This window comes from Bufo gargarizans, chromosome 5, assembly GCF_014858855.1.
Source record: "Bufo gargarizans isolate SCDJY-AF-19 chromosome 5, ASM1485885v1, whole genome shotgun sequence".
In the NCBI taxonomy this organism is placed as follows: domain Eukaryota; kingdom Metazoa; phylum Chordata; class Amphibia; order Anura; family Bufonidae; genus Bufo; species Bufo gargarizans.
This window is the reverse complement of record NC_058084.1, coordinates 396,133,142-396,149,289: the sequence shown is the minus strand read 5'-3', so window position 1 is coordinate 396,149,289 and position 16,148 is coordinate 396,133,142. Positions and strand designations below refer to the sequence as shown.

At 47.0% G+C, this 16,148-nt stretch overlaps 1 protein-coding gene across 4 annotated transcripts in view; it reads right to left on the bottom strand.

The window, feature by feature from the left end:
- LOC122939270 (ATP-dependent translocase ABCB1-like) overlaps positions 1-16,148 on the bottom strand; it is a 403,390-nt gene that overhangs the window by 104,416 nt on the left and 282,826 nt on the right. For 3 of the 4 annotated variants that reach the window (XM_044295338.1, XM_044295337.1, XM_044295340.1), the window contains one exon: positions 3,212-3,295. The exons of the other annotated variant lie outside the window; for it this stretch is intronic. In XM_044295338.1, coding sequence (XP_044151273.1) covers positions 3,212-3,295 — 84 coding nt within the window. The remainder of the gene's footprint in view (positions 1-3,211; positions 3,296-16,148) is intronic. 4 annotated transcript variants of the gene reach the window in all.

Below are 16,148 nucleotides of genomic sequence, written 5' to 3'. Positions count from 1 at the left end.
TTCTATTGGTGGGATTATGGGGAGGATTGTTACTTTGGGGGGCACCCTGGCACAGTATCAGCTTAACACAATTATTTTTGGGGGACATTATCTTTATACTATTACGGTCAGAGCGCAGTTATTTTTTAGAGAACCGTGTGCCAATAATTGTTGAAGGGGCACTATCTGTGTGGTAGCAGTATTTCCAAGGGGACTGTTTCTGCAGTATAGTATTGGGGTGGCAGGAAAGGGTGTTCAGAAGATGTAAAGATGATGGAAATGTGAGGAACTAATGTCTGTTTGTCAATCTCTGCAGAGATGGGAGATGGCTGAAAAATCATCATGGCGGTCTGGTCTGAATGGAGAAGATGACAAAAGAGAAAATCTACAACGAAAGTGACATCACTGGATGTAAGAGGTATGGGGCGCTATGTAGGAGGGGAGATGCTCCGGCTCCTCCCTCTGCCATTTACAGAAGGAGGATTCAGAGCTGGGTGAGGACGACCAAGGGGGCAGTGGGCCATGGGCGGGTGGCAGATGATGGGGGGAACCACAGGCCTTGAGCAGGATCTGGGGAGGGAGGAGAGCAGAGGAGCTTCATGGCTGTAGTCTGCTGTTGTTTATTGTATAATGTGAAGGAGGCAGTGCAGCCAGGACAGGCCCTCCCCTCTCCGTATGATGTGTAGAGACAGGCCTATAGAATTTCAGCTGTACAGTGTTTGTTGGGAGTGGCCTATTAAATGTAGGAGGGGCTTTTAATAATGGGCAGGGCTAAATATATTGCGCAGGGTGCGCTGTGCCCCTCATTTTTAAACACCTATACAGGACTTTTACAAATGGGCAGGCAAAAGAATCGATGCAGCACGCTACACCCCACATTTGTAAATATGAAGGGGGCTTTGAAAAATGGGTGGGCAAAAGAATTGGCACAGCGCGCTACATGTGCTACATTTGTTGCCTTTCAAACCCCCCCTAGACAAAAGTCCCGGGTGCTCCCTTGCATAGACATAATGGACAGGAGGGAACCTCGTGAACTTCTATAGGACAGTTTTCTAGACATGTCCTGTGACCTGTGCAGAGATAAGCTATGACAATCACCTATTGTGAATAGTGTATCCTGTCTCGGGGACCCTTTGCACAGGTTGAGAATCCATCAGATAATCGCTATCGAGCGCTAGTTAGTAATTATCTGGTAATGTAAAGTTGCCGAAGATTACCTGATTAACGAACAAAACGCACATTCTTCGGGTAATATGCTCGTTTGTGCAGGCACCTAAATTATATGCCAGCAGCAGAAACTGCTAGTAGCTCCAGTAGTATGTTACTCTTACCTTTAGAGGAGATGTGAACATAGCTTTACTAAGACATGGATGCAGTTTAGCTATGGCTGGTTACAGGGGCGTACATAGAAATCACTGGGCCCCATAGCGAAAATCTGAATTGGGCCCCTTAACCCCGCCCACTACCCACCATGTTCCCTCTCACTTCCTGCCCTGGCTCCTCCCATGCCACACCCCATTAAATACATTTATACATGACCTACTGAAACTGTTAGGGATAAACATTTTTATTTTATTATTAACCAACTTTGTTGCAGTAACGTATAAAATGTACATGTATTTGTACCCCTTTAACTCCTTAAAACTTAACTCTTTAAACTCCTTAACTCCTTAAACTCCTTCAACTCCTTGCTGCTGATGCTGAGTGTGCACATATGCGCATGTGTTTGTGTGTGGGGGGTGGGGGTGGTTTGGCTGGTTGGTGAAATATCATTTGGTGGCTATGTGCCACCTTGCATTAGCAGCAAGGAGTTAGAGGGGCTAATATCCAACCCCTAATGCCCTCCAAATGCCCGGGGGGGGGGGGGTTGTTAGGAAGAAGTAGGTGTAGGAGGAAAGCACACCATCTTCTATGAGCCCCCCCAACCCCTAATGCCCCCCAAAATTCTCAGGACAGTGTGCTTTCTTCCTACTTCTCCCCCATAGGCATTTTGGGGCTCATAGAGGACAACAGTACTCACTGGAGTGGGATTGAAGCATGTCCCACCCTGTCCTGGCTGTCCCCCTCCCCACTGTAGAGCCAAAAAAGACCCCCACGGCCCCACCATACATAGAGGGGGCCCACCCACCCGGCCCAGTGCCTGGACATAGGATGAAAGGGAAGGAGGCAGAGCAGAGCCAGAGGAGACCCCCAAACATAGAGGGGCCCAGACTGTGACTTACTTCAGGCCAGCCACAGCCAGCCAGGGACACAGCCGGTGCACACTGCAGTGCTCAGTCACGACACTCACTGTCACTTCAGAATCTTCCTCGCTCGAATCCTCCCTCTGGCTCAGTCAGCTCGTCTCTCAGTCTCTCCTCAGCTCAGGGCAGGACAGGCACTGACTCTGGTGACGGCCGACGGCGAAGTTCGAGCCGATTCTCCCGCCCGCCCCCTTGCGCCACTGGCCAATCAGCAGCTGCCTCAACAGAGAGTTGCCTTGTGCTGATTGGCCAGCGGCTCGAGCGCCACATGCAGTCTGGTTTGATCCTGATTCCGGGCCCGGCAGACGGTCCGGGTCAGGAGGAGGTCAGGTCACGTCTGAGACACTGAGGTCAGGATCAGTCTCAGGTCAAAGGGGGGGGTCTGTGCGTCGAGGGCGATTGCGGAAGATAAGATGAGTTGATTGATGACGTTGGGGCTGGGGAGAAAAGCAGCCGCATAGCCGGCTGCAGGTCATGAGTGGGCGGGGCCAAATAGTGTGGGCGGGGCCTTCTCTGCGCTACGGGCCCCCTAGTGCCGCGGGCCCCATAGCAGTGGCGTGGTCTGCCTCTATGGGCGGTACGCCACTGGCTGGTTAGCTAACAAGGTTACAGTTTGTTTACAAAGGATCACTAAAATAGGAGAAAAGGGTTTGACTTTATGTGAAGTCCTGAAGTCCACACTATGGAAAGATATACAGTATGTGAACAGGCAGAGTGAATGAGGCAGAAACATATGACCATGATTAAAAGCTTTTAATTTTCAAATAGCAAATATAGCAGTAATTCCGTTTTATGTCATATTTTTAGGAGATGCTTGGCTAAGTTTTTTTTTTTTTGAATTTTCTGAAGTACATGGAGTGACAAACAACAAAAATACTGTACTTCTAACTTTTAAAAAGCTCAAGAAGGGAGATTAAAATGTATAATGCAAATATGCTATTTTAGCTTAAATACTAATAAACTATAAAAACTTAAAAACTTATACTCACCCCTTTAATTTGAGAAGTATCTATTGTAAGTCTTGCAAGAAGGGCACCCACAGCATTTTGTTTGTCATCAAAATAGGCCATGTCCTATTAGTAGGGATTGAAAATAACATTATTTTATTTAGATAATTATTTCCTGAGAATTTCAGAAGATTGCAGGAGCTGAGCTCTGTATCAGCAGGGTGAAAGTAAGTGAAATTTGGTGTTTTCAGATTCAGCCTGGAATAGGGCTGCCACTAGAAATGAGCACATTTTTTAAAAATTTGTTCAATCCGAATTTATTTTTCTGCGAATCGCGTAAAAAAAGGCTATTTCCTGGCTGAAAAGAGCCTTTATAATGGTGTAGAACACTGTGCCTTGCAGTAACACGCATAGGGAGTCTGCTGTGGTGGTGAAATAATACTGAGAGTCAGTATGACATGCAGATGACAGGCGTCGCTCTTACAATCGCTGCACACTTCACTTATTTGGGCAGTCACGGGGCCAAAACTGATCAAATCACTCAAGTATGAACTTACAGGTTGATGTTAGCACCAAGAAGAAGCACACAGCATTTACATTGTCGTCAGCTGATTCCACATAGATGTCTACAGAACCTGTTATCAAACGCTGATACAAGTCGAGCCTGCCCCAGAGGGTGTCAGCAGTAAGTTTGTGTTGACGTCACTGATTATTTTGCCCTTCCTCTGATCCGTCAGAACAATAACCCCCAAAAAACGGATTGGTGCGTGACCCATCAGTATTGCTAATGCCCAAAAAAACAGGAGCGGATCCAAAACAGAGATGACACGTAAATGGAATATTTGCATGTCTTCTGTGTTTTGTACCCACTCCTGTTTTTGGCTACCAAATCACAAGCCAATTCTGATAGGACCATACAGGCCTTAAAGCTGTAACACAGACAGGATCCGTTGTGCGTCTCATTTCTCCTTCCTTCTGGCAGATCAGAAAAAGGGTCAAATAAATGATGATGTCAGCCAGGTCGAAAGGCAAAATAGTGGCCCAGTCATGAAGTGGGAAGGGTGGGAACAGCATGAGAAGTCCACAGAGTGGCTCTATGACATAGTGGTGAGGTGGAAGCAGCAAGAGGAGACCACATAGTGGCCCAATGACAGTGTGGAGTTGGCAGCAGCACCAGGAGGCCACAGAGTGGCACAATTACAGAGTGTGGAGGTGGTGGCAGCATCAGGAGGCCACAGAGTGGAATAATGACAAAGTGTGGAGGTGGCGGCAGCATCATCATCAGGGGGAGGCCACAGAGTGGCACAATGACAGTGTGGAGGTGGAAGCAGCATCAGGATACCACAGAGTGGCAAGGTGACATAGTGGGGAGGTGGCAGCAGCATCAGGAGACCACAGAGTGGCAAGGTGACCTAGTGTGGAGGTGACAGCAGCATCAGGAGACCACAAAGTGGCAAGGTGACATAGTGAGGAGGTGGCAGCAGCATCAGGAGACCACAGAGTGACCCGGTGACAGAGCAGGGAGGTGGGTGACAATATGAGTACCAGCTGAATATGGTGGGTGAAATAAGGAACATTTGGCATCAGATGTGTGGCATCAGGTGGGTGGCAGCATCAGAATAGTAGCTGAGGCAGGTAGCCAGAAGAAACCGGTCTCTTTTGTCAAAGTGTTGGTGTGGCACCATGGATGATCTAGTCTGATGCATCAGGCATTGGTGGGTGGAAATCCTGGCTGATCAACGCCTGATTCATCTTGACAAAGGTCAGTCTCTCCACATTTTGGATGGACAGACAAGTTCTTCATATGACCCCTGCCACACTAAACATCTGCTCTGATATACAATACTAGGCCGGGCAGGACAGCTATTCCAGGGAAAACTCTGCCAGTTGCTGCCACAAATTCAGTTTAGCTGCCCAGTATTCCAGCGGATTTCAATGTGGGGTGGCAGGGTACTGTCCAAGTATTCCACCACCTGCTGGTTGAGGTCCTGCTCCAGGTCTAGCTGTCACTGCTGGTGAGTAGTTTCTTCACTAGGTGGGTGAAGAAAGCTGCTTGTCAGTGACTCTAGACTCAAGTTGCTACTGATGGAGCTGGTACTGCTCCTGCCACCACTCCTCTCCCCAGAAGCTATGGCAGTGGAACGTGAGTGCAGAGGGCCCCCCTGATTAGACCTGCGAGAGGAAAGATCATGGCGCAGATGGGCAGCGGCCAAATGACTACATAGGCTGTCTCTATAGTAGTTCAGTTTGTCCTCCCTCTCAGCGGGTGCAAAAAATGCCCCCATTTTGGACCGGTAGCAAGGATCCAACAAGGTGGAGAGCCAAAAGTCATCCCTCTGCCGAATGGTGACAATTCGGCTGTCACTACATAAGCAAGTGAGCATGCATCAGGCCATTTGTTGAAAGTGACTCGGAGAGACTCCCTGCCTCCATCTCCACTGCATACTGCGTCTGGGTCCTCTGCCTCATCTTCTTCATCGTCCTGTAGCTCCTCTGGCTGCTCCTGCTCCTACTCTCCTGTCACCTGTGTGTAATAACCACCCATTTTGCTACACATTGCTTGTGCTCCAATGTCCTCCTCCTCCTCCAGTTCAGGCCTCACAGGAATCATGTGGCCATGAGATCTAGGCACCACGTCTCCAGTCCCCTGAACATCCAGATTTACCAGCATGAAGCAGTGGAATGACGTTGTTCATCCCATAGTCCTGGTGACTGAAAAATAACGTAGCCTCTTCAAAGGGCACGAACAAACGACAGGTGTCACGCATGAGCTGCCATTGGCTGACATTGAAGTTACACAGAGAAGTACACCTGTCCGTTTGGATCATCAAGAAATTGTTTATGGCCTTACTCTATTCATATGTCGGTCCAACTTATGGAGGGTGTAATTCCAACGGGTGGAAATGTCGCATAATAGCCTATGTTGGGGGATGCCGTTCTGCCGCTGCAGCTCAAGGAGGGTGACGCTTTCTGGTGTACGAGTGGCTGAAGTGCATGTAAAGTTTCCTAGCCATTTTTAGGATGTCTTGCAGATGGATGGAAGACTTCAGGAACTGCTTGACAACTAAGAAAGAAATATAGAGGGTGGTCCCTCAGGGGAGAAAAGGTGCAATGGCACCCACCCCCAAAACTGCTCGGTAAAACAAAAGGGACAGTAACGTATTAAAACCTAACTTTTATTGTCAAAAATTAAGATCCCAGAATTGAGAAAGAGAACCCCTTACAGACAAACAATACAGACAACAGCAGGGAACCTGGGGTAACAGGTCACCTTTTGGTCAAGTCCGCATTACCGCCTCTGGGCAGGGTGGAAGTGGGACTGATGGACCAATAAACAAACGGAATTAAAACCACGGCGGTGTGCCAGATGTCTATAGACATGCCAATAGGCAAAAGAAAAGGGTGGGTCTGACCGGAAATGGACGATCAGAACCTTCTAGTCCAGTACCCAAGCAGAGGATGTTCTCACGCCCTGAATACGTCCTCCAGTGGGTGGTTACTTTATGCAGGAGGGCCACAGGGAAAGTCTGTCCCTGTTTATGCCCTACTTGGTCTATTATGCCCTAAAGTAAACCTCCTAACATAGGGTCCTATCCCTGCAAGCGGTGGCCCCGTCCGGAACCTAACCCTAAATAAATTACCCTAGGTGACCCTGTCGAGGACAGGGAAAGTGGCCCTATTAGGGGCAAGGAAAGTAACCCAGGGTGTATCAAGAAGGTAGAGGTAGTGAAGAACTAATGTGGAGATATACTCAACGCTCCTACGCGTTTCATATGAGAATAGGTCTGACTGACAATAATGTCCCCCTCTGGGTCCCATGCAGGAGGTGATGCCTATTATCCTCTCCAGCACCAGCATGACTGTAGTTGTAGGAGCTGTTTTGCTTTAACTATTGGCCCCGCCCACTCTAGCTACCCTCTTTGGACAGCCGGCACTGCGCTCTGCCCCGATTACGCCCTCGGGGAGTAACCATCCCAACATGCTACTAGATTGAGCCGAAGTTAGTTCCTCACCCTGATAGGATTCTTCTTGATGTTTTCCACTTTACAGGTATCTAGGTTGAATAGGACTAAAAATGTCCTTCTAAGACTGCGCCACTACAATTCCATCCCCCCCCCCATCTGTTATAACTACACAGCTACTTTGGGAGTGGGGGTTCTGCCTCTACCCAAGACCCTTGTCCCCTGATGAGTTAAGGGGTCTTTCACAGGTAGAGGTCCTTTTCCTTTAGATTAGGATATATTCTCATATGAAACACGTAGGGTCGTTGAGTATATCTCCACATTAGTTCTTCACTACCTCTACCTTCTTGATATACTCTGGGTTACTTTCCTTGCCCCTAATAGGGCCACTTCCCCTGTCCTCGACAGGGTCACCTAGGGTAATTTATTTAGGGTTAGGTTCCAGACGGGGCCACCCCTTGCGGGGAAAGGACCCCGTGTTAGGAGGTTTACTTTAGGGCATAATAGGCCAAGTAGGGCATAAACAGGGACAGACTTTCCAAGTGGGGCATAAACAGGGACAGACCTGTGGCCCTCCTGCATAAAGTAACCACCCACTGGAGGACGTGTTTAGGCGTGAGAACATCCTCTGCTTGGGTACTGGACTAGAAGGTTCTGATCGTCCACCACCGGTAAATCCCACCCTTTTCTTTTGCCTATTGGCATGTCTATAGACCTCTGGCACACCGCCGTGGGCTTAATTTCGTACTGCCCAGAGGCGGTAATGCGGACTTGACCAAAAGGTGACCTGTTACCCCAGGTTCCCTGCTGTTGTCTGTATTGTTTGTCTGTAAGGGGTTCTTTCTCCCAATTCTGGGATCTTAATTTTTGACAATAAAAGTTAGGTTTTAATACGTTACTGCCGCTTTTGTTTCATAAACCGCTTGACAACCAGATTGAACACATGTGCCATGCAGGGTGCATGGCTCAGCCCTGCTTGATGCTGCATCAACACAATGTTCTTCCCGTTGTCGGTCACCATAGTTCTGATTTTGAGTTGTCGTGGAGAAAGCCAGGATTCGATTTCTTGATGAAGGACACGTAGCAGTTGCTCCCCTATGTGACTCTGTTTGCCCAGGACACAGTGGAGGATGAGGAGGCAGAGGCGTACATTGTCGCAGGACAAACAGCGTGAGAACGTGGAGGCGGAAGCGACCGGACCTGGCCAAGTTGCTGGTGTGGCTATGCAGGAACCATCCCAGTGGGCCATAATGGACATGTATTATCCCTGACCGTAGTTACAGCTCCACACGTCGGTGCTGCCATGCACTTTAGCAGACTCTGACAGGCTCAAGGACTGGCCCACCTTCTGCTCTACATGTTTGTACAGAGCTGGTACTGCCTTTTTGACAAAAAAATGATGGCTTGAGACTCTTCACCTCAACTCGGCACAAGCCATCAGTTCTCTGAAAGGTGCAAAGTCCACTATTTTGAAAGGGAGGGACTGCAGCACCAGCAATTTGGATAGGATCACATTCAGCTTCTGCACCGTTGGATGAATGCACACATACTGTTGTCTCTTGGCAATCACTTTGGTGATCAATTGCTGACGGAATGAATGATGAGGAAGAGGAGGAGCAGGAGCATCAGGACCAACAGATGATGGGAAGGACAGACAGCTCCCTTCAGCTGATGTGGTAGAGCCTTGACTGCCTGAAACCGGGTGCATGCCTTGACTGCCTGAAACCGGGTGCATGCTACTGGGTGATGCAGCGGTTGCTGCGGCAGTCTGGAGCACCACATCGGAGCCACAGTTCTCCCAGGCCACTTTCTGGTGAAGCTGCATATGTTGACGCATAGCTGTGGTGCCAACATTGGCACCCTGGCCATGCTTCACCTTCTGCCCACAGATTCTACATATGGCCATGTTCTCCTCTGGCAGCTCAACAAAAAACTGCCACACCACCAAGTTGGTGATTTTACCGCCAACACTACGCACTGACTGATTGCTACCGCCGCTGCTTCCTTGTACCTGTGCACCACTACTTCCCAGGCAGGTAGCCTCCTGCGAAGCGGGTGTTCTACCCCGGGCACGTTTGGCTACTGAACTCCCACTGCTGCCACCCTGCTGACTCACAGTCATGCTAGCAACTTGCTGGCTCCGCTGCTGCCTTACGGGCAAGCTGCCACCCTCTTCTCCCAATGATCATAAAGCCCCTAATTCACCCGGCTCTCGAGTGCGATCAGCTACATCAATATCATCAAGTAATGTCTGTAGGTCACTGATGTCCTCCTCAACAGTCTCTGGGTCAGGAGCCTTACCGATCGCAATGCCACTTCCCTCGCCACTCTCTTCATCACTACTTGCCCGCCTAGCAGAGAAACGGCGTATGTCTCCTCCACATCTTGGCTGGCCAGTAGCTGCTAACTGTCCTCTAGTAGCTCTTCCTTGGTGTATAGTGGAGCTGAGCCCACAGCATATAATACTTGTCTGGCTGAGGGAACAGAAGAGGACAGAGGCAGTTTGAGGACAGGTGAGGGCAGAGGGCCTGCTCCCGGGCCATGCAAACTAAGGGTTGTGTCTGACGAACCAACCGACTCTTGGCTGGGGGTGTCTGATGTCACTTGGGACGAAGTGGATGACAGCGTCAACTATTCAAGAATCGCTGGTCAAGACACGACTGCTAGATGACACCGGCAGCTCAGGCCTCTCGCTGCGACTCCTGCTGCCACGCCTTCTTACTCTGCTGCGACCTGTGCTTGCGCCAGAAACATTTAGGCCTCTGCCACTCCCCTGTGCAAGGCCTGGCACTTAGTACTGTTAGATCAACTAAATAAATAAATAGTAAATTACTGTTAGATCAAATAAATAAATAGGAAATTAAAACACCCCAAAAAAGTCTGCAATTTTCTTACTTCACCAAACAACGGCTATTAAGCCCTTTTTTTTTTTCAACTAATTCATGACAAAAAGGTTTTTAATTTTCTCACTTTACCACACAATGGCAAATACTTTTTTTGGGCCACTTATACAGGGAGTGCAGAATTATTAGGCAAATGAGTATTTTGACCACATCATCCTCTTTATGCATGTTGTCTTACTCCAAGCTGTATAGGCTCGAAAGCCTACTACCAATTAAGCATATTAGGTGATGTGCATCTCTGTAATGAGAAGGGGTGTGGTCTAATGACATCAACACCCTATATCAGGTGTGCATAATTATTAGGCAACTTCCTTTCCTTTGGCAAAATGGGTCAAAAGAAGGACTTGACAGGCTCAGAAAAGTCAAAAATAGTGAGATATCTTGCAGAGGGATGCAGCACTCTTAAAATTGCAAAGCTTCTGAAGCGTGATCATCGAACAATCAAGCGTTTCATTCAAAATAGTCAACAGGGTCGCAAGAAGCATGTGGAAAAAGCAAGGCGCAAAATAACTGCCCATGAACTGAGAAAAGTCAAGCGTGCAGCTGCCAAGATGCCACTTGCCACCAGTTTGGCCATATTTCAGAGCTGCAACATCACTGGAGTGCCCAAAAGCGCAAGGTGTGCAATACTCAGAGATATGGCCAAGGTAAGAAAGGCTGAAAGACGACCACCACTGAACAAGACACACAAGCTGAAACGTCAAGACTGGGCCAAGAAATATCTCAAGACTGATTTTTCTAAGGTTTTATGGACTGATGAAATGAGAGTGAGTCTTGATGGGCCAGATGGATGGGCCCGTGGCTGGATTGGTAAAGGGCAGAGAGCTCCAGTCCAACTCAGACGCCAGCAAGGTGGAGGTGGAGTACTGGTTTGGGCTGGTATCATCAAAGATGAGCTTGTGGGGCCATTTTCGGGTTGAGGATGGAGTCGAGCTCATCTCCCAGTCCTACTGCCAGTTTCTGGAAGACACCTTCTTCAAGCAATGGTACAGGAAGAAGTCTGCATCCTTTAAGAAAAACATGATTTTCATGCAGGACAATGCTCCATCACACGCGTCCAAGTACTCCACAGCGTGGCTGGCAAGAAAGGGTATAAAAGAAGAAAATCTAATGACATGGCCTCCTTGTTCACCTGATCTGAACCCCATTGAGAACCTGTGGTCCATCATCAAATGTGAGATTTACAAGGAGGGAAAACAGTACACCTCTCTGAACAGTGTCTGGGAGGCTGTGGTTGCTTCTGCACGCAATGTTGATGGTGAACAGATCAAAACACTGACAGAATCCATGGATGGCAGGCTTTTGAGTGTCCTTGCAAAGAAAGGTGGCTATATTGGTCACTGATTTGTTTTTGTTTTGTTTTTGAATGTCAGAAATGTATATTTGTGAATGTTGAGATGTTATATTCGTTTCACTGGTAAAAATAAATAATTGAAATGGGTATATATTTTTTTGTTGTTAAGTTGCCTAATAATTATGCACAGTAATAGTCACCTGCACACACAGATATCCCCCTAAAATATCTAAAACTAAAAACAAACTAAAAACTACTTCCAAAAATATTCAGCTTTGATATTAATGATTTTTTTTGGGTTCATTGAGAACATGGTTGTTGTTCAATAATAAAATTAATCCTCAAAAATACAACTTGCCTAATAATTCTGCACTCCCTGTACATGCAAAAGGGTGCTTTAGAACATATAACTGCACCCCTGAACGACAAATATATTTTTCTTTTGCCACTAAGACACGACAAATAGGGCTTTAGAACATGTAACTGCACAGCTGAACGGCAATTAGGCCCTTATTTTTTCCACTTATACTCTCCACAAAAGGCTTTAAAACATATAACTGCAACGCTGAACGGCAAATACATTTTTCTTTTTTCCACTTATACACTCCACAAAAGTGTTTTAAAACATATCACCATATTTTTTTTCTATTTATAAACGACACAAAAGGCTTTAGAACATATAACTGCACTGTTGAACGGCAAATATATTTTTCTTTTTTCCTCTTATACACTCCACAAAAGACTTTAGAACATATAACTGCACCACTGAACTGCAAATATATTTTTCTTTTGCCACTAATAGACGACAAAAAGAGCTTTAGAACATGTAACTGCACCGCTGCACGGCAAATAACATTTTTTTTTGTGCCACTAATACACGCCAAAAAGGGCTGCATTTTTCACACTTCACCACTCAATGGCTAATAAGTAGAGTTGAGCAAACCCGAACTGTAAAGTTCGTACTGAACTTTAGGTTTTTCGGCACCCGGCATTTTTGTAAAAGTTCGGGTTCGGTTTTTGGCGATTTTTATTACGCCTTTTGAAAGGCTGCAAATCCTTTACTGCTGCTATTAAGTAAAGACAAGTTGGATTATATTTCCAGTCTGGATCTCATTTACTACTACCCAAGTTCCTCGGTTATTCCTATTAACAACACTCATTTTATTGCAACTGAGCCAGGATCCAGAAGTCCAGCCATACCAAGGTAGGAGACACAGTTGAGACTACACAGAGACACGGTCCCCACTCTTGCATTCCTCACCTGGTACGTGAGCTTTAACACCTTAAAGGGCCCTGCTACAGTACCTGCGCAAGCTGCAATTGGCGTCACAAACAAACTATAGACTTATATACACCTATCCTGGCCAATTGCATCATTGGCCATAGTACCACGGTCCTGCTCATTGCACATTTAGGACAGAAATACAGCTTTTTTGGTTATGGTGGAAAAAACCTCTAATATACTGCACATCTGGGATTACACTTGCATAAGTGACTGTCAAACTTAGGCCATAAATACGGCTTTGGCATACTGGGGTGAAAAAAGCCTCTCATATACTGCACATCTGGGATTACACATGCATAAGTGAGTGTCACATTTAGGCCATAAATGTGGCTTCGGCATACTGGAGTGAAAAAAGCCTCTTATATACCGCACATCTGGGATTACAGGTGCATAAGTGACTGTCACATTTAGGACAGAAATACGGCTTTGGCATACTGGGGTGAAAAAAGCCTCTCATATACTGCACGTCTGGGATTACACGTGCATAAGTGACTGTCACATTTAGGACAGAAATACAGATTTTTAGTTAGGGTGAAAAAACCCTCTAATATACTGCACATCTGGGATTAGACAAGCATAAGTGACTGTCACATTTTGGACAGAAATACAGCATTTTGGTTAGGGTGAAAAAAACCTCTAATATACTGCACATCTGGGATTACACATGCATAAGTGAGTGTCACATTTAGGCCATAAATATGGCTTTGGCATACTGGAGTGAAAAAAGCCTCTCATATACCGCACATCTGGGATTACAGGTGCATAAGTGACTGTCACATTTAGGACAGAAATACGGCTTTGGCATACTGGGGTGAAAAAAGCCTCTCATATACTGCACATCTGGGATTACACGTGCATAAGTGACTGTCACATTTCGGACAGAAATACAGCTTTTTGGTTAGGGTGAAAAAACCCTTTAATATACTGCACATCTGGGATTAGACAAGCATAAGTGACTGTCACATTTAGGACAGAAATACAGCTTTGGCATACTGGGGTGAAAAAAGCCTCTCATATACTGCACATCTGGGATTACACGTGCATAAGTGACTGTCACATTTCAGACAGAAATACAGCTTTTTGGTTAGGGTGAAAAAACCCTCTAATATACTGTACATCTGGGATTACACGTGCATAAGTGACTGTCAAATTTAGGCCATAAATATGTCTTTGGCATACTGGGGTGAAAAAAGCCTCATATACTGCACATCTGGGATTACACATGCATAAGTGACTGTCACATTTAGGACAGAAATACAGCTTTTTGGTTAGGGTGAAAAAACCCTCTGATATACAGCACATCAGTGATTACACGTGCATAAGTGATTGTCACATTAAGGCCAGAAATCCTACTTTGGCTTACTGGGGTGAAAAAACACTCTGATATACAGCACATCTCTGATTACACGTGCATAAGCGATTGTTACATTAAGGCCAGAAATACACCTTTTTGGTTACTGGGGTGAAAAAAGCCTCTAATATATTGCACATCTGGGATTACACATGCATAAGTGAGTGTCACATTTAGGTCAGAAATACGCCTTTTTGGTTACTGGGGTAAAAAAAGCCTCTAATATATTGCACATCTGGGATTACACATGCATAAGTGAGTGTTACATTCAGGCCAGAAATATGCCTTTTCGATTACTGGGGTGAAAAAAGCCTCTAATATATTGCACATCTGTGATTACACATGCATAAGTGAGTGTCACATTTAGGCCAGAAATACGCCTTTTTGGTTACTGAAGTGAAAAAGCCTCTAATATATTGCACATCTGTGATTACACATGCATAAGTGAGTGTCATATTTAGGCCACAAATACCGCTGTCATATAGAGTAAAAAATAAATCAGTGAAATACCCTACATCAGGGTTTTTATTGGCGGTAATTTTTTTTAACAGACTTAGGGCTCTTTCACACTTGCGTTCTTTTCTTCCGGCATAGAGTTCCGTCGTCGGGGCTCTATTCCGGAAGAATCCTGATCAGTTTTATCCTAATGCATTCTGAATGGTGTGAAATCCGTTCAGGATGCATCAGGATGTCTTCAGTTCCGGAACGGAAAGTTTTTTGGCCGGAGAAAATACCGCAGCATGCTGCGCTTTTTGCTCCGGACAAAAATCCTGAAGACTTGACGCAAGGCCGGATCCGGAATTAATGCCCATTGAAAGGCATTGATCCGGATCCGACCTTAAGCTAAACGTCGTTTCGGCGCATTGCCGGATCCGACGTTTAGCTTTTTCTGAATGGTTACCATGGCTGCCAAGACGCTAAAGTCCTGGCAGCCATGGTAAAGTGTAGCGGGGAGCGGGGGAGCAGCATACTTACCGTCCAGGCGGCTCCCGGGGCGCTCCAGAGTGACGTCAGGGTGCCCCACGCACATGGATGACGTGATCACATGGCACGTTATCCATGCGCATGGGGCGCTCTGACGTCACTCTGGAGCACCCCGGGAGCCGCGCGGACTGTAAGTATACCGCTCCCCCGCTCCTACTATGGCAACCAGGACTTTAATAGCGTCCTGGGTGCCATAGTAACACTGAAAGCATTTTGAAGACGGATCCGTCTTCAAATGCTTTCAGTACACTTGCGTTTTTCCGGATCCGGCGTGTAATTCCGGCAAGTGGAGTACACGCCGGATCCGGACAACGCAAGTGTGAAAGAGGCCTTAACCACTTTTTACTTTGCTTTGTAAACGCTTACTATGAGGCAAACATCTAATAAGGGACGCGGTCGTGGTGGTGGTGTTGGTGGAGCCTCTGGTGCAGGGAGAGGACGTGGTCGTTCTGCCACAGCTACACGTCCTACTGAACCCACTAACTCAGGTCCCAGTAGCCGCCAGAATCTACAGCGATATTTGGTCGGGCCAGGCCTAAGGATGGTAAGGCCTGAGCAAGTACAGGCGCTAGTCAATTGGGTGTCCGACAGTGGATCCAGCACGTTCACATTATCTTCCACCCAGTCTTCTGCAGAAAGCGCACAGGTGGCGCCTGAAACCCATGACCATAAGTCTGTCACATCACCCCCGTGCATATCGGGGAACCTGTCTGAGCCTCAAGTCATGCAGCAGTCTCTTATGTTGTTTGAAGACTCTGCTGGCAGGGTTTCCCAAGGGCATCCACCTAGCCCTTCCCCAGGGGTGGAAGACATAGAATGCACTGACGCACAACCACTTATGTTTCCTGATGAGGACATGGGAATACCACCTCAGCACTACTCTGATGATGATGAACCACAGGTGCCAACTGCTGCGTCTTTCTGCAGTGTGCAGACCGAAAAGGAGGTCAGGGAGGAAGACTGGGTGGAAGACGATGCAGGGGACAATGAGGTCCTAGACCCCACATGGAATGAAGGTCGTGCCACTGACTTTCAGAGTTCGGAAGAAGAGGCAGTGGTGAGACCGAGCCAACAGAGTAGCAAAAGCGGGAGCAGGCAGCAAAAGCAGAGCAGCCGTCGCCAAAACAGTTCGCCTGCTACTGGCCACCGTCACCAAGGACCGAGCACACTAAAGGCAGCTTCAAGGAGTTCCCTGGCATG